Source organism: Watersipora subatra, chromosome 9, assembly GCF_963576615.1.
Source record: "Watersipora subatra chromosome 9, tzWatSuba1.1, whole genome shotgun sequence".
NCBI lineage: Eukaryota > Metazoa > Bryozoa > Gymnolaemata > Cheilostomatida > Watersiporidae > Watersipora > Watersipora subatra.
The window spans coordinates 41,202,507-41,227,205 of record NC_088716.1 but is presented as its reverse complement, the minus strand read 5'-3'; the positions used below and the strand labels follow the sequence as shown (position 1 = coordinate 41,227,205).

At 34.2% G+C, this 24,699-nt stretch overlaps 2 protein-coding genes across 3 annotated transcripts in view; one reads left to right on the top strand and one right to left on the bottom strand.

The window, feature by feature from the left end:
- Positions 1-24,699, bottom strand: part of LOC137403858 (uncharacterized) — a 130,517-nt gene that overhangs the window by 69,929 nt on the left and 35,889 nt on the right. The window lies entirely within an intron of this gene.
- Positions 8,955-24,095, top strand: LOC137405076 (MAM and LDL-receptor class A domain-containing protein 2-like). The gene is made up of 15 exons (XM_068091302.1): positions 8,955-8,986; positions 9,146-9,333; positions 9,768-9,998; positions 12,115-12,252; positions 13,035-13,196; positions 16,239-16,451; positions 17,673-17,766; positions 17,931-18,110; positions 18,228-18,329; positions 18,552-19,004; positions 20,904-20,939; positions 21,087-21,253; positions 22,502-22,729; positions 23,139-23,268; positions 23,899-24,095. The coding sequence occupies exons 1-15, from the start codon at positions 8,965-8,967 to the stop codon at positions 24,093-24,095; spliced, it is 2,541 nt and encodes an 846-aa protein (XP_067947403.1). The 5' UTR covers positions 8,955-8,964.

Sequence of the window (24,699 nt, the reverse complement as noted above, 5' to 3'; positions counted from 1 at the left end):
TGATAGGAAATACTGATACTTTTTGATGAAATCAACTAAACTTTTGTGAAAGTTTATTTTCTACATAACATTTTAAGCTTGGCGAATTTTTATTTTTTAATCGCAATATTTACTCTACATCCGCTAATTGATTTATAATTGCAGATGTGATCAACACCCGGCAAATCACTAGAGAATTCAACCTGAATCCTGTACAAAATGCTACCAATTCCACAATCATAGAAATAATAGAGGCTTTCTCATTCTGCTGTAAAATGGAAATTAGAGCCGATGTGCTGATCTTTTCAATAATGATGACACTTTGCCTTCTCAAATAAAGAAAGAAACTATTTCATGACAAAGAAACGATATACATAACTCACAATACATCTTCAAGACACACTTTAAGGAATATGGAATACTAGGTTTAGAATATTAAGCTAGTAGATTTATTCAGTACTTCATGTTGAGTGTTTTAATGTCGTGTTAATATATTACTTTCATCGTTAATGCTGTGTGTTTACAAGAAAGTGTGGTAAACATACTCTGTTCTTTTAGCATTTTGCTTTCTCGCTGTTAAATTTGAATAAAGTTCTAACTGTTATTTTCGGTGTGCTAATAAATGTATTAAATTTATGTGGTGTGTTGTTAAGTTATTATGGAGCCTTTAACAAACCAACAGGCAGTTTTAATTTTGTCATAGGCTAGAAACAACATTACAAAAAATAAATGTAATAATTTCTTTCTGACAATATGCAAACAAAGCTTTAGAAACCTTTTTTTCATATTGCAGTCAAACAGAACAATAAACTATCAGTAACATGCTTGTAGAGGTCAAAGGTCAGTCTAAATAACTGATTGAAGCAAGTTTCCAGCTAAGAGCTCATTTCAGCTGACAGGGCTGTAGATTATGATGAATTGTTTGAACAGATTTATCTCCCCTTCAAACTTGATGTTATAAATTGTAAACGATTAAGGCTGTCGGGTATAACAATTCTGCTCGCTTCCAAAACACGTCTGCCGACATCAAACGCTGCGATTTGGTGACTTTCTGATTAATTTTTCAATACTTCATGAAGACCATAGAGCTAACTATGTCATAAGCCATAAAATGCAAAATTGGAGGTTTTTACTGTGGTGTGCTACATGTAGGTAAATATGGGGTTGTCTGCTCTAACATGTTCAGTTCCTATCCAGCAATCCTACTAATGCTTTTTAAACTGAGGATTTACAGCAACTGGCTGAGATTTTAGTCAACTGTAGTTGGAGATAGATAAAACATTTCTTTACTAAATTTTATCGCTAGTTGATGCGTGACACACTTCATTTCTAGCCATCCCAGTTATCGTTTTTCAATTAAATGTGTTATAATTGAATATTCAAATTTGGGGTATCTGAATATTAATACATCTCTTTATTTAATGCTTTAGCAAAACACTTATTGAAATCTATTGTCTTTCTTTATCAAAAGAGTTAATACCCAACAGTAATGTTTCGTCTTGCGTATGTCATCCATCATGGCCACCAGAACTGAGTAAGCATGGGAATTCTAAAGATGCTCTTAAACATGTAACATGACAGTATTGCTGTCATAGTATTAAATTTAACTAAGTGAATAATTTTTCAAGATAAAAGTAGATATCAGTATGAACTGTTTGAATATTTGCATGTATACAATGTATATACAGTAGGTTGTAGCTCAAATGATAAATGCCTTCCTAGGAGTTGGCTTCTCATTGCAAGCTGTATAATGACGGATTGATTCCAGGCAAATCATGATTGTTTCATTGGCTTTCTACGGGCAGCACATACAATTAACCCAGCTTGTAATAACACCTAGCTGTGTGTTTCATACAGTCCACTACACCCAGATGGAGGCTACAATTACTAAGCCTCTATACAGTAGCGTAGTGACACACCTCCATGAGGCGCTACAATGCCATCACTGAAGCAGTCGTATAACTCGAATTCTGTCGTGATTCGGTGTGACTGTTTAGAAGCAAAGCACTCATTTGATGTCCCATCTTTGTGCCATAGAAACGGCCTTAGCAACCAAATGCCATAGTTCTTGTGTTACTGTTGCTTCATATGCAGATACATTAAGGTACCACCTTGACATAAGGCATTGCACAGCCATCGCTCTACTATTATAGAGCTCTATGGAAACATAATCTGCTTCGACCCTGGCACATGCAAGTGGTGCTAAACTATCATTTAGTTATTATTTCATTGCAACCATAGCGGTACCACACTAGATCTGATGCTTACATCAGGCAGTAGAAAAATGAAGATGAAGTTTTTGTTTTTTGATTAGGCATTGGGCTGAATATCAGCCCCTAATCTGAGAACTACAACAATTATTATTGAATTAAATTACTACATACCAGTAAATGCAATAATAAAAGACTTTATATCTAACGTAAGTAAATAGACATCTTTCATTAAAGTAATTCACTCTTCTGATCCCTAATGTAACCTATTTAAATTAATAAACAATGAAATGCTCACAAAATAATACAAACTTAATTCTAGGAACCTGGAAGTTAGAAAAGAAGTTAATATCTACAGACTTTACAAATAGACAATATTCCTTGTGGATGTGCCATATTGATTTCATTACTACCATTGTTTTGTTGTTTTGGCAAACTCGTGTTGGCCAGCACAAATATTTAATTGCGGTAAAGTCCCGAGTCTGCTGACACCAGCGTACAACTGTTCATGGGTAAACACTGATGATAGTAAGTAACTTGTAAGACTCTGTCTCTGACTATTCTTTATTAGGATAGCAAAAGCAGGTTTGACGGGAAATTCCTCTGCCTCAAAACATGGTAAGTTCATGTTCGATGTCTACAGTATAATACGTAGAGTCACCAATATTGCTCCAACATCACTTCCTGTCAGTTGACTGGCAGTTATTAAATTCTACGTGACAGCGAGCATTTGATAGTAAGCGGCTTTACCTTGACCATTTCTCTGAGTTAGATTCCTCAGCAGTAACATAGTGAAAAAAAAACATACCGCATATATACTGTATATACACCGTGTACATACATACACACTGTATATATAGTGTATATACACTGTATATATACGGTATGTATACTTTATTGTACCAAATCAGGCTCATGTGGTTTCACTCAGGAATATTTAACGCATCTGTCACAGATTGGACAAAAGTGGAGCTTACCATATATATACCGTATATATGTGGTATATATACGGTATATATACAGTATATATACCGTATATATACCATATATATATCGAATTAATGTTTCTTGACTTAGAAGTAACTTGGTTTGTTTTTATTATACTTGTATGAAAATAGTCCTGGTTTAAAAAGAGTCCATGTAACCTCCAAGTCTTAAACTAAGGGTTTCTGTTAGTTTTGACTTTAAAATTGTCCAAAGATTGGAGCAGTTTTTGTGAAGATGGGAGTTTATGGTCCTATGTGACAATCAAGCCGTAAAAGCCTTGTAAACATTAGGTATGAACAGACCAATAGGAAGCATTCTAGCAAGGCGTAATTTGTAACCTTAATCTACATTTTATATTTGTAGGCTGCAATAATCAACACCCTGACACATAACAGAATTGTTCGACAAACATGCAAAAAGATTTATATTGTTGTGTCTGCAAGTTTTCATATAATAATTGAAGTAATGTACCATATATATATAAATATATAAATATATATATATATATATATATATATATATATATATATATATATATATATATATATATATATATATATATATATATGGTACATTACTTCAATTATTATATGAAAACTTATTATATATATTATATATATATATATATCTATATATATAGAAAAGCGCAACCAATTACAGTGAAACTCGGATAACTCAAACTTCAAGGGACCGAGCAAAAGTGTTCGAATTATCAGAGCGTTCAAGTTATCAGAGCACTGTCACAAGTCCATGTATTTACTTATTTATTAGTAGATACATGTACATATGCAAACTATAATATAAATCAAAAGCACAAATGGCTTGTTTCAAATTAAATGCTTCTAATGTAAAGTTTAAAACGTTTTTATCAAAAAGTATAGAGATTTTTCTATCACTTGAGATTGATTTGTTGTTTGAGGTGATGTTATTGCCAGGACGTTTTTTTAGATTGACATTGGCAAAACTTGATCATTGTTGAGATGCTCAAAAGAAAAGACATCAGTACATATACAAACTATAATATAAAGCAAAAGCACAAATGGCTTGTTTAAAGTTAAATGCTTCTAATGTAAAGTTTAAAACGTTTTTATCAAAAAGTATAAAGATTTTTCTATCACTTGAGATTGGTTCGTTGTTTGAGGTGATGTTATTGCCAGGACGTTTTTTAGATTGACATTGGTAAAATTTGATCGTTGTTGAAATGCTCAAAAGAAAAGACATGTTTTTCTTTTGAGCGTTTTAACCACGATCAATTTTGCCGATTTTTTTGAAGTTTATGCAAAGATTACCTCATTTTACCTCGCTTCCGAAGGGTGATCGCTACACAAATGTTTGGTATAAATCAAATTTCAACAAACCTTTAGAAAAGTCGTTGACAAAAATATTTTGCCGATGGTGGTGATAACGACGCTTATGAATTACGAAAAGTTGAGGTTTACCTCTATGGCTTGGAATAAAGTGATTTTCTAAAGCGATAGCAACCGTTTCGGTAGCCGTTGGGCAAAAAACAGTTCGAATTAACAGTGTTGAGTTCGAGTTATATAGAGCCATTTATCATTGCGTGGGAACGGACCAAGAAAATCCATTCGAGTTAACCATGTGTTCGATATATTCGAGGGCGAGTTATCCATGTTTCACTGTATATAACAAGCAAAATAAGTGTGGGGAAACCTAAGCAATGCACAAATGTCGTTAATCATTTTGCAGATGTGTGCGATGAGCAGTTGTTAAGATCTTCCCACAGTAATGTAGCAGACAGACAGGAACGGACATTACCTTTACTTCAGTTACTACACGAAAACTTGTAAACAACAACAATATCAAAATTTGTTGCATTTTTGTCAAATAGTTCTGTTATGTGTCAGGGTGTTGATTATTGTAGCCTACGAATATAAAATGTAGATTAAGGTTACAAATTATGCCTTGTTACAACGCTTCCTATTGGTCTGTTCATACCTAATGTTTACAAGGCTTTTACAGCTTGATTGTCACATAGGACCATAAACTCCCATCTTCACAAAAACTGCTCTAATCTTTGGACAATTTTAAAGTCAAAACTAACAGAAACTCTTAGTTTAAGACTTGGAGGTTACATGGACTCTTTTTAAACCAGGACTATTTTCATACAAGTCTAACAAAAACAAACCAAGTTACTTATAAATGAAGATAAATTGTTAAGATACAAAAAGCTAAGGGTATTCTTGCATTTTTTCACCTTGCTGCGAATGTGTGGTCAAGAGACAAATGTAGAAAAAACCAAAAATAGGATTTCAAAGTATCATAATGTGGTTTAAAACTGTCTCTTGTAAAATGTAACAAACTATGAATCTGGAAAGCGTATTCATGCATCTGGATAGAATTCTAAAGATTTCACTCATTTAGGAATAACATAAAAATAAATCAAATCTTTAAAATGATGCACACCAAACACCTATAAGAACATTGTATAATTAATTTTGGTTAAAAGCCCAAATGCCTTTAATAAAGATTAAATACATTTTCTACTATTGTTATAGACAAGTATAGACAACTCCCTTCATTTTCTACTATTGTTATAGACGAGTATAGACAACTCCCTTCATTCACAATCATCTCTGTCTGATTATGCTTTTACTCAAACCTGTATGTCCAGAGCTGGGGAACATCTATTTCAAATTGCTCTAATGTCCTTTACACTAGCAATTATCTATCATTAAGACCTTGGTAAATATTAAGCTAAAATATTTTGTTAGCAATGTCCGTTTTTAGGAGTTTCATGCTTTTTACAGAAACATTAATTGCCAGCGCTTTACATCTAGTTATCTATGAACATAAAGCATCACAAATAGATTTGTCGCAACCCAATATGGCTGCTAGCTTTTGTTAATCATTTCTCATTTTGTGCTTCTAGGAAAGTAAATAACTTCTACATTCTATAAGAAGAGAAAAGCTGTATCAAGTAGGTTAGACGGTCCCCTTGCTGAGCTATTCTACTTTCATGTTGAGTTCCTGTGTCTCATTCCTCCACTCTTTCAGCGCATCAATAATCTATATATATATATGTCACAATGAAGAACATTAATTTTAATATTCACTGGGTGTGATGCATTGAACTTCTGCCCCTAATCTTAAAATTGTGCCATTTAAGTCGATATTCAGCTTGTACCAATATTGTAGCGCTCCCATGCGCCCGAGCACTCCGTTGTAAGCCATTGTTTGAACCTAATGTTAGTTCACAGTCAACCCTCTCAAGAGACGTCGTGCCAATAAATAAAAGTGAGAGCTAACAGCTTATTGTCTTGTGTCAATAAATAGAGCCGACATATCAGATAAGCCACGCCCACCGTTTCTATAGCTACTTATAATCAATCCTAATAACTACTACTTGCGCTTGCATTTAAGGCTCATATTGAGGTATTCAGTGAGCTCTGTCCTTTCTAATCCAGTGTTGAAAGTTCTGTGCTTTGAATTAGAGAAAGCCATAAGCAGCAGCATGAGGTCAGCGGCTTTAGGTAAGTGTAAAGACAAATTTCCTCGTAGTACAAACATTTCTTATCAGCTATCAAGTGCTCAAGATTGTCAATGAACTACTATGATTGCGCAACCAGCTACAACAACATAAATTATCTCTGAATACTACTAAGGTTCTAAACGCTCGTTTCATAAGCTGTCAGGAGCTTATCAAGAATGTCTTGTTATGTATATACCACAAAACTCTTCAGCAGTATCAGTGATCTGATCCACAGTATACCGAAGATGCTAAGACGACATTATAGATGTCATATCTTTTTTTACTTCCTGTCTTTCTCAACACTATAACTTTTATGTAGAAAATGTTCATATTTCATAAAGATGTACTGTGAGGTGTAGCCGGTGATCTGTGACTAGGATCAATGTTTCAAACGGTACTTTTCTAGGCTTTTCAGTGATTATTAATACAGTAGACACTCCTATAACGTAAACTTCCTTCAACGTAAACTTCAATTAACGTAAGGAATTTATGCTAAGCTTTTGTTTCGTACTACATAAGAAATTCCATATAATGTAAAACCAGAGAAAGCTTTGAAATTCGATTTTATAGCGAGAGTCCGATAGTGAGCCTTACAAGTATCATTTTCACTCATTCCTAGCCTGTCTTGACAACCTGTTGTTTTTGCGGAGTTGTCCTCCGGCCAGCGCGGCGAGCAAAACAACTCAGTGTTTTGCTCGCCGCGCTTGCCGGGGGACAACTTTGCCAAAAACAGAGAAAATTATGTTAATGGGTATTTCTGTTATATATACAGTATAGCATTCTAATTAGTAATCAATGTTTGAAAATATGGAAAACTTATTATCTAATAAAAGCATTGATAATAGCTGATAATAATGCAAAATTTATTTTCTTAATATTATCATCAGCTTTATGAAACTTTGCTGACATAGGTATAAACAATGACATCAACACTATTAAAGCTTATTTGTAAAGACACCTGAATGTTTTAAGAAAAACGCAAAAAACACATGCCAACAGCATAAATTTTCAAACTTTAACTTATCACTTGCTATCGGATACAATACTCTCTTCTATACTGCATCGAGTGCAAAACAAAAATATGTAAATACTATACAAAATGTGTCTTATGTTTTTGTGTTTGAATCAACATAGATGCTTTCACATCCGATTTTTCTAACTCGTCAATGTGGGTGGTATCGGCCATAGCGGGATGTGTTATAGCTATTTTCTAACAAGTCTTTCTGGTGATATATTGTCTTTAATCTTATTGTTTGGAGCTGTTTAGCATTTCCATTCTTATCTCAGGCCGTCTACAGTGTATGTGGGTGGTATTGAGTATCACTTTTTCAGTAGCCAATTGTGAACATTCTAGTCTTGTACACAAACCCTCTTCTGGTGGAATGTTGTAAGTTTACAGAGCTAATATACAAGCATTCTTAAGCAGATTGCCTTTGTAAATAGTTACAAGGCTATGTCGCTAAACTTTGTGTTTGCTTTTTGCAAGCAGTTGGTAGGTCACACTGTGCTCTAGATAAAATAGAAGTTATCTTTATTTGGTTGACTGTAATTAAGGTGCTATCATCTAGCCAAGGTTTTTGGTGTGATTTTTCAATTTATTTAAGGGTTCCTCTGTTGTATTGGCAGCATATCCTAAAATCTATGATTTCAAGTTATCATAACTGTAAAAGATACTTTAATATGTCTTTTACAAGTATACAATTGCGATAAAACTCATGCAGCAAGCACCTTTCCTTACTTGTCAATGACACTAAAAGATTGTCTGCCAAACATGTGACAAGTTTTGCTTCTCACTAAGTATCGCTAGTCAATTTAGTTAGTAAGGGCGCTGACACCGGATGGCATCAAGTAACCCTTTTGTTTTTACATTGTATGTCCTAGTAACCAGTTTCCAAGCTGCTGTCTCTACGCTGCCATATTATCTATTGATCTTATTCAAGTCAGTGCTGATGCAAGCATGGATAAATAATTTCTATTGTCATCTAGCGTTTATTAGCAAAAGTAGAAAGGCGCAACTACTAAAGGCATGATGCGGTATGTCATGTATATGTAACCATAATCCCTCATTACGTACTTCATTACTCGGCTTCATATTCCTGTCAGCTGTTGAAAGACCTCAGTAAGTGATTTACGGTGTTATTTCTTACTACATCATAGCTAATGGCCAACATTAGAAAAGAAAGTAAAACTCAATAGTTGTCTTCTCCTTGCATTTGAGACAGAAAATGTACTTCATGTACCTGAAAATAAAAATGCACCTTTAAGCCTTCTTTTTTTGCAGTGTGCTGCTTTGGACCAATGCTAGTAGCACTTGCCTCAGGTGAGTTTTTATAGCCTGTGTTCCGATGCCTGCTCAATGTACCATCTCATTTTAAAAGATTGTGTAAACTTCTACTGCGGCTAATGTATAAAATATCAGTTGTATACTTTATTGAAAGCATGTTTTATTATTGCTAAACATACTATATTGGCTTGTTAGGCGTGACTGACCACTTTCAATGTGATTTCGATGCTGGAAACATTTGTTCACTGGTACAAGAACAAAATGACGTATTTGATTGGACTGTTCAAACTGGTCCTACCCCATCTAAGCAAACAGGCCCGGATCGGGACTTTGGGACTGGAGATCAGAAGTACTACATATTCATAGAGACCAGCGATCCCAGAGTAAGAGCTTAGAAAATGTGCTCAAAAACTAGTCAAAACACTTCATCGACCAAAGTTCTACTAAATCAGTAAACACCTCAACCATAAAACAGTAGATACCTTCAAGTACCCTACCATTCCTTCCTCAACTCTGGTTCTACTGAATGTAACATAAACACACTGTGAATAGATATGTAGTTAATTATTATTGCTACATTGTTTCTCTAGTGAGTGTGCTATGTGAAAAGAAAAACCTTCCGAAAAGCTCCTGAAAAAAAACGCCATCTGATACACACATTTGGAAACATTGCCCACCAAATTTGAACTTAACAATTTTTAGAATTGGTTACTGTTTATTGGTTTTAACAGCAGACCAAGCTAAAATCTTATTGCAATGCAAACATTCAACACAAAGGTATACAAGATTTGACTCCTCATGTACACTTTTGTTTCAGCTAGCCAATGATAACTCCAGAATATCGTCAGAGGTTTTGGAGTCTGGCAATTGGAGGCTCGAGTTCTACTATCATGCGGAAGGCAACCATATTGGAGTCCTCAATGTCTACACAAAGTCCGTGGGCTCCGACTATCACAAGCTTGTTTGGTTTCACTCTGGAAGATTTAACGCATCTGTCACAGAATGGACAAAAGTGGAGCTGTCATTAATAGAATCGACCAATTTCCAGGTAGAGCGTTATCTAAAACTATAACAATAGATAACCCTTTTTAATTAACAACTAGTTGTTTCATATTCATAGCTGCAAGTGGCGCATATTGACTGTAAAACCATACTGATATTTTATCTGGTAATCGAGCCTTGAGCTGCTAATATTTATATATATAAATCTCAGTGTTTGTCTTTTTGTTAAACCCTGTGTCCAGTTATAGCAATTAAAATCTGGCAATGAAAAATCCGGAAGGAACTACATTTGATCTCAGGATCTCTAGATCATGAGGCTGCGAACTTGACCATGAGGCTACCCAAAATACAATGAATTTATTGCTCAAATAGTCATTACAATGGTTAAGATACTCACGCTGAAAGCGCTTGGGGTTAATAACATGCACTGTTGACCGTTACGCGTAATGATTGTTAAGTTGACCTAAAACGTGAGTATTGTTTTAGTAAAGATTTTAGGGAAGATCTAGCTTTCTAGGTAAGTTACTCAAATTCATTAAGTAATTATTCTCAGTACTCAGCTAATACATGTATATACCGGTGATGCGAGCTGTGCAATCTATTATGTATCAATTGCCAATATCAATAGAATTACCTTGCATGAATTCTTGTCAGCTTATTTTCTATTCAAATTGTGCTGACATCAATTAGTAACAACGGTAGAGGCTAGTCATGCGTCTATAGGCGTTGGTGTCACAGGTTCAAAGTAACAGCAATGTACTGTGTTCATGAGCCAGTGTATCAACTAGCCAACCCTTAGTGGCACTAGTCAGAGAAATGTTATATAGTGCAAGCTAATATCAATTTTTAGGCAAGCGGTGTGAGTGTTCTTATCTTAAAAAGTTGAAGCATTTGTGTTACAGGTTTGAAAATACTCCGTAAACTATGCCCGGCCTAAATATTTGTATTAATTTATTCTTCAACGCATATAACTAACATTGCTTTTTACTCTGTGGCACCAGCATACTACATCTACCATCGTATGTTTCAGTTTATGAACTTTCTGTTACTACAACCTACAATTCACTGTCCGACTCCTTCGCAATACTGTTAGATTATCAACTTTTAAAACACTTTTGTTCAACTCACTCAATAATTCCTGATTCTTTCTTTTTTTGGTTTTGGCATGTAACGAAAACATCATTAATGTTGGTGATTACCAATGCTGATAGAAAGTTATACATATATACATACTATATACTTTGTTATACATATATACATACTATATACTTTGTTATACATATATACATATTATATACTTTGTTATACATATATACATACTATATACTTTGTTATACATATATAGATACTATATACTTTGTTATACATATATACATACTATATACTTTGTTATACATATATACATACTATATACTTTGTTATACATATATACATACTATATACTTTGTTATACATATATACATACTATATACTTTGTTATACATATATACATACTATATACTTTGTTACACATATATACATACTATATACTTTGTTATACATATATACATACTATATACTTTGTTATACATATATACAAAGCATTGTAAACCACTGTACTTGGACTTGTTTCTCTCTTTTGCTATCTACTGTCTCTTGGTACAGAGCTCCATCCTTTTTGACAGTGTAAGTGGATAGTCAAGTAATAACCATATAGAATGTAACAATTATCCTGTAGGAAGATAGTCCGGCAATAGCAAACAGCATCACCAAAAATTGTTGCCAAAAACTTATTGTGCAACAGCATTAAATGTAGTTTTGTTTCTGTCTGGCATGTAAGACATCTACTAGCTACTAAACATTGTAAACTGAGTTTTGGTACTCCTTAGAAGTAGGAAAGAAGTCAGCTAAAGATAGTCTCTTCTCTTAGCCATGATTATTGTAAGTAAACCTTGGCTCAGTAATAAAAAGCCTCAGTTGCAATCATCAGTGAGGGTGCTGTAAAGGTGAGCCCGTAGTTGCAATCATTCTGTGATGCATGTAACTGCGATGCTGCAATATTTTGGTTCTACCACAAATTGAGGTGTGACAGCTGTAAGTGATGGTCTCACACAGAGGACATATATTTGGTAAAAAAACCTATAAAATATTTTATAGGTAAGACGATATTTTCATAATTTCAGGTGGTATTTGAAGGGATACGCTCTACTGGTGTTCAAGGTGACATAGCTTTAGATGACTTACTAGCATTCAGGGCAGGGCCTCCTACCATCTTACCGGATCCTATAGCACACGGTCTTCCAATCATATGCGAATTTGGAGTAAGTGACATCTATTTTTTCATCAGCTTCGTGGTAAGATTTTATTTTTTTCAGTTACCATTGCGCTCAAAGTATGACAACATGAAAGCAGCTAGTAAGACAGTCATAGAATACTGAATAGCAAGGTCCTTTTTAATTAGCCTTAGGTACAAAGATTTTGCTGAGCCTGCCTTTTAATTATCTGCTTGGCGCTTAGAGTTTATGCACCCCCCTGTGCTATGACCTAGTAAAGGATTACCTGATTTTATCACTACTAGTACTCTGAGAGTCCAGAGTGCCATGAGAGATTGACAGGTGTAATAACTATATGCACAACTATTCCAGAGTATTGCAAGACAGTTGATCAGTGTGGGTGGTCAAGTGTAGGCCAACCAAGCTGCAAGTCATGAGTTTAAATCTCATTGAAAGCTATATTTTCCCTAAAGCTTTAGGCATGGCTTTGGATAGTCAGATGGACAGACTCTCATGATAGCACAGATTAGACTCAGAAACGCCTAAGTTCTCAGACTTGACCAGTACCTTCCTTTTTAAGATATGTGAGAATAAGCTTATATATAGTAAGTCTAGCTTTGGTCTATTTTATATTAAAAATAAAAATTAGTATCATGATTTGAACATGTATGACAGGAATGACTCGGATAAACATCATATATAGGTCAACTCTCAAACGATTTTGATATAATAACATTTACAGTAAGAAAAGAAATTATAAGTTGAGCTAGTGAGAGTGGAGAGGCACTAGCGACCTAAAAGATTCTTAAAAGATTTTTGGCTGTTTGTAGGATGGAGATTACTGTTCATTTTCGACTCCCTACTACGCGGCTCAGCTTGACTGGCAGACAAACAAGGGCTCTACACCGAGCGACAACACAGGGCCGTCGGTTGATCACACTTTAGGAACTGATCAGGGATATTATATATATACAGAATCATCTTCTACCGAAGTGAGTGCTACTGAATGATTGTAAAATGTTACTTTACTTGCATCACGAATGGATATATTCCCATCTATGTTAGACTGTAGCACCCATTAAGACATGTTTCAAAAGATCGATTTAGGTACAGGTTTTGGGTGTTGTCAACGCTTGTTGGGAGTTATGCACTGATTGGGCTGCTGAAACTGACTAGGAAATATTTTAACAAAATCTGTCATTCAGCCAGCCAAGAAAGAAGCAAAACTCTATATATTTTCATCAAAGTTACCTTTAAATATTTTCAGAAGTTATTTGTGTAATTATGTTCAAAATTTAGCAGAAAATGAATATTTCTCTGCTTGCTGTTTCAAGCATTTACCATGTCTAACAACATTTGATAAAATGTCTGTCGGAGTAGCATGGTGTTTACTTCAAATCGTTTTTAATAATACAGTGTCAGTAGTTATTAGAGTGATTTTGCTTTTTCATACACTGTATGTTAATCTACTGCATGATCACTCATGACCTTGTATTAATTAGGGCAAATATAATAGATTAAAGACAGTCAGCCCATAATAGACAGTCTAGTGGGTCTCTTTCACCCATAGTTACAACGAAAAAAAAGTTGCTCCAACCGTCAGATCCCTGGTTGAACTTCTAATTTTGAAAAGTCTCCAAGGCACTCGCAACTTATTTAGTCTCAAGCAAGTTTTGTGAAGAAAACAGAAAAATCCTTATTGCAAATGTTAGTCATTGAGGATGAATACAGTGTAGTGTTTTTTATTTTAATATCATGCCGCAAGTATTCTGTCATTTCTGTTGTTGAATTGTGATTATAATAAGAATGGCGTGCAATTGCCAGTAAAACTGTGTTATAGACTAGAGAACACCAAAATGTACCACTTTTCTTTTCTAACATGTAGCTCTTTGCTATTGGTATGCGTATCAGATAGTGTTTCATTCTGGGAACATTCCAGAAATTTTTTCTTTCCCCGTAGCAAACCTATTAGAGTAACAACTGTACAATAATGACTAACTACATATCTATTCAGAGTGTGTTTATGTTACTTTGTTACTTAGTTGAGGTAATAATGGTAGAGTATTATTTTAGGTGTTTACTGTTTTTAGTGTTGAGGTGTTCACTGCTTTAATAATAGAGAAATATTAACAGTATTCCTTGTTTAAAGCCTTGCTAACACTACTGTGATATACTAGCAATTGTTTAGTTAATCTAAAACAAAACACCGAAAAAATCAAGCATGAGTTTGAATGTTGTCCTTTCTCTATTCTAGTTTATGCTTACTAACCCTTCGTGCATTTTTGTGCGTTGTTCCTATAACAATTTTAACGATGTTAATATTAACACTGGTTAATATTTATTGTTGAGAACTAATACATTTCTTAAAATATTACCAGCAACATCGGTTTAAAAAAAATTTTAATTGTAAAATTTCTTAATGAGTAATCATTTATCAATTGCTACAAGAACTACTGTTTAAAGATGTCTTGTTTCCTGAGGAACTTGTTTCCTGTCAGTCACCAAGTAGAGTGTCCTTCCTATTTTGGTTCTGTTTTCAGCATGTTGTCCAGTTACTACAAGAGTCAACTATACCTTCCCTAACTAGCTAATTAATAAATATTTTTTCGTATGTTGACCTAATTATTATTATATAAAGTATTTTGGGTGCCTGAATCTAAAAGTAAGAAAATGTGTACACATTGGAAATTGAGTGCATTTTGGTGCATTGAATGGTGTGCGTTATTTAAGCCTCATAAGGTCCGTCAACATTCATTGTTTTGATTTCTATAGGAGAGTTTAGTGGTTACTAGCTAGTAGCTTCATGGATATCACTGATAGCAATTAAATGAATTCACTGATATTGATGCACCACACTTCCATTGATCAATATGCCTAGACAAACAATCCGGAGCTTTTGTAAACAATGTCGTTGCCTAGCAGCGTGTAAACAACGTCGGTATACGAAGCGCTTTCACTAATGCCAAGTCAAACAGTAAACTTAAGGGATAGCAGTTACATTGTGGTCTACCGATCTTAATCCTTTTATATAACTGAGGCTGCAATGAGCTCATCTAGAAGTCGCTGTGCAACTTGTTTTCCTGTGAGAGAATGACAATAGTTTGCAGCCTTTTTCTCCGATTCAGTGATTTATGCAAAAAGCACTACACAAACAATGCTTTGTGACATCATATTACGCATAGTGAGTGTCATCACAATGCGTTTTGCATAGTCGTCATGTCCTTGCAAAACAAAGTCTTGACTGAGTGACAGCCTTACAGATCATTCATAGGGTATCATAAATCTAAGCCATGGTCGAGGTCGCATTAGGAACATCATTTAATTACAGTTCCATGCACTCTATAGAAATAAATAGACTATTTTCACCTATTTCACTATTTCACCATTTTCACTGGTCTGTGACTTGTACATAGAAAGGGTGAACTGGACACCCTTACAAAACCAAAAACAACATCGGTAAAAGATTAGGGCTAGTGGTTCCCTGTGGTAGCATCCAGAGGATGAGGATAAAGAAACCTATTTATCGGCAACAGAGTGGAAATGTTAGCATGTCTAGACTTGTTCTTGCTCATTGAACACCACTTCCTTCTTGCTGAGAGAGTAAATCTGGTCTGGCGAAAGCCAGAAATCACTTGAACATTTGCATGCGACTCTACGGACCACAACCATAGATAGTCTCAGTCACCTTGACCAACTACAAGGGAGAGTGACTCCAAATGCTAATCATATTTTCAAGTACAAACTGTATTTGTTTTCACACCACAGTTTTTTATATCACATTGTGTAATACATAATATGTAATATACTAATAATATACTGTATCATATTGTACAATTACAGTGCATGATAGCGATAATTTTCGAAGAAATACATGGCATATTTCAGCTGATGTGTTGTTTTTATTCTTTTGATTTACAACATCCTAACAAAAAAACATTTATTGCATAGTTTTACACACTTCACCAACTTGAAAAAAGTCATAAGCGTGAAATGCAATAGCTAAATTCTGAAACACAAATAGCCTGTATTTATAGCCTGGATGGAGAAGCATAATAGCCACCAATGAATTCTGGCCAGCATGCGGATGCTATTATGTGGATTTCTGGTATCATGCATATGGCGATGCTGTGAAGAGACTGATGGTAGTTCAGGAAGGATACGATACACCGCTCTGGGATGCCAACGTTACAAGCACCAATGTCTGGACTCACATGAGAAGAACCTTTTACACCACACATACCACCAAGGTACACTATTGGTCACCATTACTGGTGGCCACCAAATGACTACCAGCGGTGGCCATTTTACTCAATCTTGCTAGAAATTAATTTTCTTCTCATTAAAATTTGTGCAACCATCCAAAAAATCTTTTTCATGAACTTACAAGTGTTTTTTAAAAATGTGTTTGCTAAATAATATTGAAATTTTATAACTGTTTTCACCTTCTATATATAACTAGTACCCTGAGATCCCGATGTGCTGTATGACATCATCAGTGAAAGCACAAAGAATAATATATGTAAAATAATTATAACATCGTGCACGGTGAATGGCTGGTGCGGGTGGTAGTGCAATTGTATGTCGCGGGTTTGTATCGCGTCTGTTACAACCTTTTTCTCAATTTCCATCCATAGCTTCCTACAGATGGGTGGACAGAAGTTATATTATACTACAAATTAAATAAAAACATACATTGATCGGATCTGTGAGCTAAAACCTTTTAATATATTGAGAGAAGACAACCTCTCATAAAGTAATTGTTTTTTGGTTTCCTTATTACTATTTGAATGCTAACTTGTATAACTTATGTGTAAATTTAATCTCTTCACAGATACTGGAGTGAAGTTTCTTAATGACTAGCTTGCCGAAAGGCTTTTCATTTGAAGAATAGAAAAACAGAGCATAAGTGCAAAAATCTCATCATCTTGTTGTGATGCATAAAATTTAGAATAACCTTTTCTTTTACTACAATGACTGTTATTTAAACTGAGAAGACAACTCATACAATGACTGTTATTTAAACTGAGAAGACAACTCATACAAAGACTGTTATTTAAACTGAGAAGACAACTCATACAAAGACTGTTATTTAAACTGAGAAGACAACTCATTTCCTATTCAACTACTATCTATTATAGCTTATCCTAGTTTTTTTTAAATATGAACACTTTTTCGAACTGATATTTTGATAAACACTCAATTTGTTTGCTTGATGAATACCATTATGTTACATTTCTTTAATTACAGTTGTTAAAAATATTGTACAAAGTTTTTATTAATAACATTCAAAATTCAGTTCAAAATAATGAACAATGAACAATCTATTGCTTTTTCATAATACAAGTAATATAACATAAAAGTATGTACAAATGAGTAATGCTATATTCACAGTTGCTTTACCATACAGTTACTATATAAGTAATATAACATATAAAGATACACATAAATGAGTAATGCTATATTCACAGATACTATTCATCGGAGAGGTTGGTGACAGCCACACAAGTGACTACGGCTTAGATGATATTGCCATAGAAGACTGTGGATGCTTTGAATCCACATGTAAGTTTTCGTCCATCGTCTTTGTGCGTGTCTATGGTTTTAGGCTCTGCCAGTGTTTCATTTAGATGTCGCTCACTGCATTATAAGTCAGTTTTAGATTCAGTTTCGGCTGCTAATGTTATGCTTTCGATAAATTGACTAGTTAACATCACCTTTATTTTTAGCACCAACGACCCAAACTAGTACGTCCACTAGTACGTCCACTAGTACGTCCACTAGTACGTCCACTAGTACGTCCACTAGTACGTCCACTAGTACGTCCACTAGTACGTCCACTAGCACATCTACTAGTACGTCCACTAGTACGTCCACTAGCACAACTTCCACCACAACCTCTACATCCAGTGAGTGAATCCAAACTGTCTTGGCTTCTGTAAACCTTTAACTTCATTTCTTTCTTCTAACACTTTTTCTGGTTTGTGATCACTGGCCTTATGCATTGGTGTAACGGCCTTTTGCAGCGTCTACAACAACCACTCCTACAACAACATCAACAACATCTTCAACATCTACCACAACCCCAACAACAACCACATCTACTTCCACTACTACACCCTCTACTAGTGAGTTGACCTTTTTAACAGCACCTTTTCCTTTCCCAGCTTTCCTCGTTTGTGCTTAACACTGTCTGTAGTTGTAAACGTTGGCAAAATGTAGTGTGAGTTGTCTTACCCTTCTCGCTTTGCAGAATCTGTAGTTTTTGAAACTTTTAGTAGATGAAACGACAATTGCAACTGCAACTTCAACTCAAAAGGGTCGTGTTGTTTCACTCACTACCTTTTCAGAGAACCCCTTTAACTCATCTTCCTCACTCAGTTTTCTAACAGCCTCCACAGCTGTCAAGAATGGCACCAGCGCTTTTAACACTAACCGTGCCAGCTCAACTGTTTCTCCATTTCAATCAGGCTTTACCGGCAATATCACAGAAGGACAGTATAGCACAACTGCAAAAACACTAGTCAGCAGTAATAGCCCAAGTGATAACGTATCTAGTACTGTTGGCGAAGCAGACACCCCAACCAATAGTCTCACCGATAGTTCACAGTCTACTTACAAAGGACTGGGTACGACCAGTAGTAGCAACGTCTTTACTTCAGACCATTATTTCTCGTCAAAGACAGTTACGAATTCAATAAACACGGTGCCAATGACCATACCAGATTTGTCGACATTTGGTACAGCATCTGAACCTCGAAACAGCTCATTACTAACATCTACGAATGCGTTTGCGGCAACGAGTGAGTGTGCATCCGCTCGCAGTTTGTGGCTTTAAATATTTGCTGCTAGTGATTGCCTTACCCGGTCAATGAAAACTAGGTGCACCGCTAAATCACTTCTGGTTGTTGTGCAGAAAATATTCTAGATAGTTTCAAACAAAACATAAAAGGTAACTCGTTTGTTAGCCCTTATCTTACAGAGAATGTAAAAAAATCAAATTGCAGTTCTCATTAAATTTGTAATTTTGATTGAGACACAGACTTGCAAAGTTGCACAAAAATGTGGTCTGATTCCTGTTAGTAGAACTTTGATTACAATGCAGTTTTTGTCAGTTTGAATTGGAAAGACATTGAGAAGACATTTTAGCAATCGTACAATATTTTTTAACATTAAAAATAGTATACAAAAACTTTTTACAAAAGATTTTAAGATTTAGTCAACCAAAGTTAGTATTATTCATTTAAAGACAACAACAGAATGATTTTAGTGAAGTCGCCTATTCTCTCTGACCGACAATTTTAGCTAGTCCGCATCTTTGAATATTCATTTATCACGCAAATGTTTCTATTTCTGCAGAATGGTGGTGGCTACTTATTTCTGATTGTTTTCCTGTTCTTTTGTATGCATTGCATATCATCAGCGAGTGTTAGTACATCGTAGATAGAAGTCAGAATTAAGCAATAGGCATAGGTATGCTTAGTCATGGCAGTTTTGGTAGGTTTTAACCACTTTAATCGCTCTACACAGGAAATGAAAACAGTAATTAAACTCATCCATTTTGCGAAAACTTTAGCTAACATATTTTAGTTATTTTAAAACCTTTTTATTAGTAATTTTACATTTACGCTTTGTTACATAAATTTTCAGAACTAAAATTAATAAACTAGGTAAAAATTGACTAATTAATCTAGTATAGAGGCGATTTCATATATAATGACAACCTTTTTGAAATTTGCCAGCAGCTGCTGTTATTCCAATAAGCAATACTTTTGTACCCAGTTACGCAAGATTTGCAGTAGAACAAGATCTAGAATAATAACAAATTATTTTAAAAAAAAACTTTTGTTTTGTTGTTATTATCAATTAATTTTATTAATTATAGCTTTTATGCTTAATTATTATTACCGGTATTTGAAAATTAATTTGCTGTTAGCAGTTGCAACATAGCAGAAAAATGAAAAAATATGTAAGCAAAGTAAGCACATTACATTTTGTCGATATCCGTTCTTCTTGTCAGCGATGCTTACCTGAGAGTTTTTAAACAAGTTCATGGAAGTTGTCAACTCATCTTATGGTCAAACTTTCACACTTTAATGCAATCAAAGAAAGCATGTGAATGTTAACTAGCTGTCATGGGGCTTAGAAAAAGCAATGAGCCAGGAGAATACATATCTTAACATATATGATTTATCTAGACCTACATTATGTATGCTCTATTGCTAAAAATACATCTATGATATGTATTGTTTCTAAACAATGAGCTTGAGTCATTAAAATAGCCTGTTCTATCACAACATAATATCACTAAATGTGGAGAGATCTTTGCAGAAGTTATAGTTACATGTTTTTAACTACATGATGTGTTGACAGACAAGGAATTTAAATACTAGTGAATCGATTTACTTCAGCGATCATTATTGCTAAATTTATTATCATATTATGTATAGATCTTAATTCTATAACTCTTTTCATTGTACATATATGATTTATCTGCTTCTCTATTTGAAACTTGTGCTGTACTCTGAAATGCAATGATTTTACACAGTTTTCGTCCTAAGCCTTTTACCACTGTTTGTTGTGTTTGATTTGTGTGTTTAGTGTGTTTAGTGTGAAGCTAAACTCCGGCTAAATTTATGTGAATAATGGCTGGTAACAGTTTATCTTATATAATATATTTATCACTGTTCTCTTTTTTACAGCGAGTACAACAACTCCCACTACAACCACCCTTCATGGTAAGATTAGAGTTACTTTCTCTTGATATTACTTACAATTTCCGCAATAATCTGTCCAATGCAAGCTTGTCGAGCTTAGAAGTACTTGTTTAAGTTTGATTGGGTATCCTAGTAACTAATTCAACAACAGAAAACCTATTTTTGCAGCTCAAGGACAAGACCACTGTGATTTTGACCTGGGCTTCTGCGCTTACGTCGTTCCTACCACTGATGGTTTTCACTTTGAACACGTTGGTGGATTCAATGTTGATCGTGTTCCGTCAGCTGACGTTGGCGGATTCGGAAGGTTTGCTTTTGCCGACAGTTCCGCTCCCGTAAGTTGACTAATTCAGACTAACGCTAGCTTTGATTGGTGGCTACCGCTATTGTTTCGAGAACTAGGTGTAAGGAGTAGGTGAAGTTTGAGCTTGTCCCTCGCAACCAAGGGTATTATTTGATATCTGCTCGCTAACGATTCAAATGCAGAATGTTGGTTGGAAATTTGTGCAACTTCAAAGCACAACAAAGTAATATGATAATGAGGTGGAACAGCCTTAACTCTTTTCCTTATGATGAGCATTAATGAGAAGACAACTCATAATATTGGGCTTTTAGCGAGTCCTTGATCTTGTTTGTTCGTTTATGCATATATAAAATTTTAAATTTGTATTTTTTTATTTTTTTTTATAAACAAAAAACATAATTACAAAGTAATAAAAAATATGGAAAGACAAAAATCAGGAATTTATAATGTATGTATGGTTGCAAACTGCTTTGGTAACTTGCTAAACAAATTAGTTGCGCATTTAATGAATATATCAAAAGTTCCTTTTTTTTACTGGTTGAAGTGAAATCTGTGTGATATGTTTTCTGTCCAGCGTGTCAGTGAAAACTGAGTCCTAGTAACATTATATAAAGGTCTTTCTTGTAGACACTAGTCTAGTATACCTCGTTTGACACTAGCTAATCTTACAAGATTCTGGCAGCATAAATACCAGTCTTTATCTTACAGTATATTTGCTATGTAAAAGTGTTGTAATACAGACATATAATAATACGTATAATAACATCCTAAATATGCATTCAAAGTTTAAAAAACCAGAAACACATTAATACACGCAAAAAGTTGGTTTTAGCATTTCAAAGGAATGATTTTTATTTTTCTTTTGTGATGGTTTTGAATTGATGTTGCAATAATACCAAAAATAACATTAGTAGCAGTCATAATATTTATAGCTAAAGCAGTGCTAGTGACAGCGGCTGTAATGGTAGTAATAGTTGTGGTAACAACAGCAGTAGTAGTAATGGTAGCAACAGTAGTAGTAGTAGCAGTAGTAATAGTAACAGTAGTAGTAGTAATAGTACTAGTAATAGTAGTAGTAACAGCTGTGGCAGTAGAAGTAGTAGTGGTAGCAGTAGTGCTAATAGTAGTAGTAGTAGTAGTAGTAGCAATAGTAGTGATGGTAGTAGTAGTAGTAGTAGTTTATTAGTTGAAGTAGCCATGCTGGTAGCTACAGTAATAGCCTATCAAAACACAGTCTTGAATTATCGTCTTTGTAAGCATTTCAGCATACATTTTGTAGGGACCCAGCGATGTGGCAGAAATTGCAATGAACAGGTTCATTGAAAATCCTACATCATGTCACTCAATCAGTTTTATGTACAGCATAGCAGGAAATGACCCGGGTAGCTTGAGTCTAGTGCTGCAGACAAGAGAGTATGTCACTGTGAGAGCTCTCTGGACATCTTCTCAGGCTACGAACGGATGGACGCCAGTTTCTATACCCTTTCGGTATTGGGGAAGCTTCAGGGTATGCTCTAAGTCTATGATTTTTTGTGAAAAGCAGCATGTAATTGTATTGTTTATATTTTTATTAATAATGTATCTTAATTAAAAAGTTGTCGAATGTGTAATTAAAAGCATTCTGGAGCTAATAGCCTGGACCCCTATACTCCTGACTGTAGGGTAATCTGATTTTAGATATTCTATAGATATCAACTGGCATTAGTGAGTTGTTTTTAGCTTCTGCAGATTTATTATTTTCATTACATTCATAACAAGTTTTGCTACCTCCAATTGACTCTAAAATTGCCCTATTTTAACGTTTCATAATAGGAAAGAAATTATTAGAATAATGAACAATTGAATGTATGTAGAACATAAATGTCTCCAGTGAAAAAACTCTTAGAAAATAAGAAAATATTTTTAATTCGTTGCAGTTAAACTTCGAAGCCAAGCGAATGTCAAGCGCGGGAGGAAGTGACTTTGCACTTGATAATATTTTTATTCCTATAACTGATTGTGTGAATGCTCCACTCTACCCACCTTCAGATTTCAGTATTGCTACAGGTTAGTAATCGCCTTATAAAATGTTTATAGCATTTAATGACCAAGGATATATTTTTCTACAACACCGTACTATTAAAATCCTTAGAAATGCACAAAATGTTGCTAAAAACTGATGTTGGTGTGAAGAGCAGAAAATAATTACCATTAATCATTATTATGCTTATTTACTTTTATTAAAATTAGTATATTGTATAATATATCATATTACATATTATTTTATATTACATTAAACTTTGTTAGTTTACTTTATACTTTATCATATTTCATTTTGTTGCATTATGTTACAATAGATTATAATATATCCTATCACATCTTGCTACATTAAGTTTTATTATATGATGTTATATTTTATTGTAATGTACTCCATCAAGACATATTATTGCAATACTTCATTATATTATATAATTTATACAATGTTTTTTCTATTATGTCAAGCTACAGTAAATATTAAATTATTCTCACTCTGAGATATTAAATTATATGATAAGCTATTATGTTTTTTTGTTATTATTATGTACTATATTTACTATTGTATTATTTTATTTTACTACTCTTTTGACAAAACAAGTTTTGTTCAAAATTAGTTAACAAGTAAAGTTAGCTAGATACAACAAATATTCATGGTTGTAGAGAACAATGATGGAACAGAGACAGCGATAAGTGGCTCATCAGGTGAGATTGTTTCTCCCAATTATCCATCATTCTACCCTGCACTCTTTTCACATAGTTGGAGGATTACTGTGACAGCAAGCTCAACCATTGAGCTAGAGGTCACTTACCTGAATACAGAAGAGAACACTGATAAGCTGACAGTAAGTAGACAATAAGGTTGCTATATTAGATCTGTACAAAGATGTAAACATATCTAATAGATGACAGAATAGATGATATTATATCGTTTTATTTTAGTGACAAAGAGTGTACTGAAATTAGCACTGGTATGTCAGTATTGGAAGTTAGCAAACAAACCTCTGCTATAAGCTGTAAAGTATAACAAACTTGTGAAAGTTGAATAAAATCCGTCTTCTAAAATGCGTATTTACTACAACTTGCCTTTGTTTTATTTCAAGTAAAGAATGTATCACATCATATTTTTTGATGAAGTTGCCGTGTTCCCAACTACATGAAAATATTCATAGGTATAGAGAACTTTTTAACTCAACAAGTGAAAATGTTCTCTGCAACAGAAAGTAGTATAATATGAAAATTAACAATATAACAAAATAAGTAACATAAAGTGAATGAATAAATCAAATTTTCTAAAATGGTAGATAGAGTCAAACTTTAGTCAGTTGTCTTAAGGGTTTATTTAACCAGAGCTTTCTGCAAACAAGCTGACTGTGTGCAGCCCTGTGTACACCTGTTACATTGTCTTATGATATGCACGTCTTTCTAGTTTTAGCTGTTTATTTCTAAAAGTATCTTTGTTTG

Coding starts and splice junctions, on each gene's coding strand:
- LOC137405076 (XM_068091302.1), top strand. CDS start 8,965: ATGCTAGTAGCACTTGCCTCAG. Junction 13,197..16,238: donor CAGAATCATCTTCTACCGAA/GTGAGTGCTACT, acceptor CTGTATTTATAG/CCTGGATGGAGAAGCATAAT. Junction 23,269..23,898: donor AGATTTCAGTATTGCTACAG/GTTAGTAATCGC, acceptor TCATGGTTGTAG/AGAACAATGATGGAACAGAG.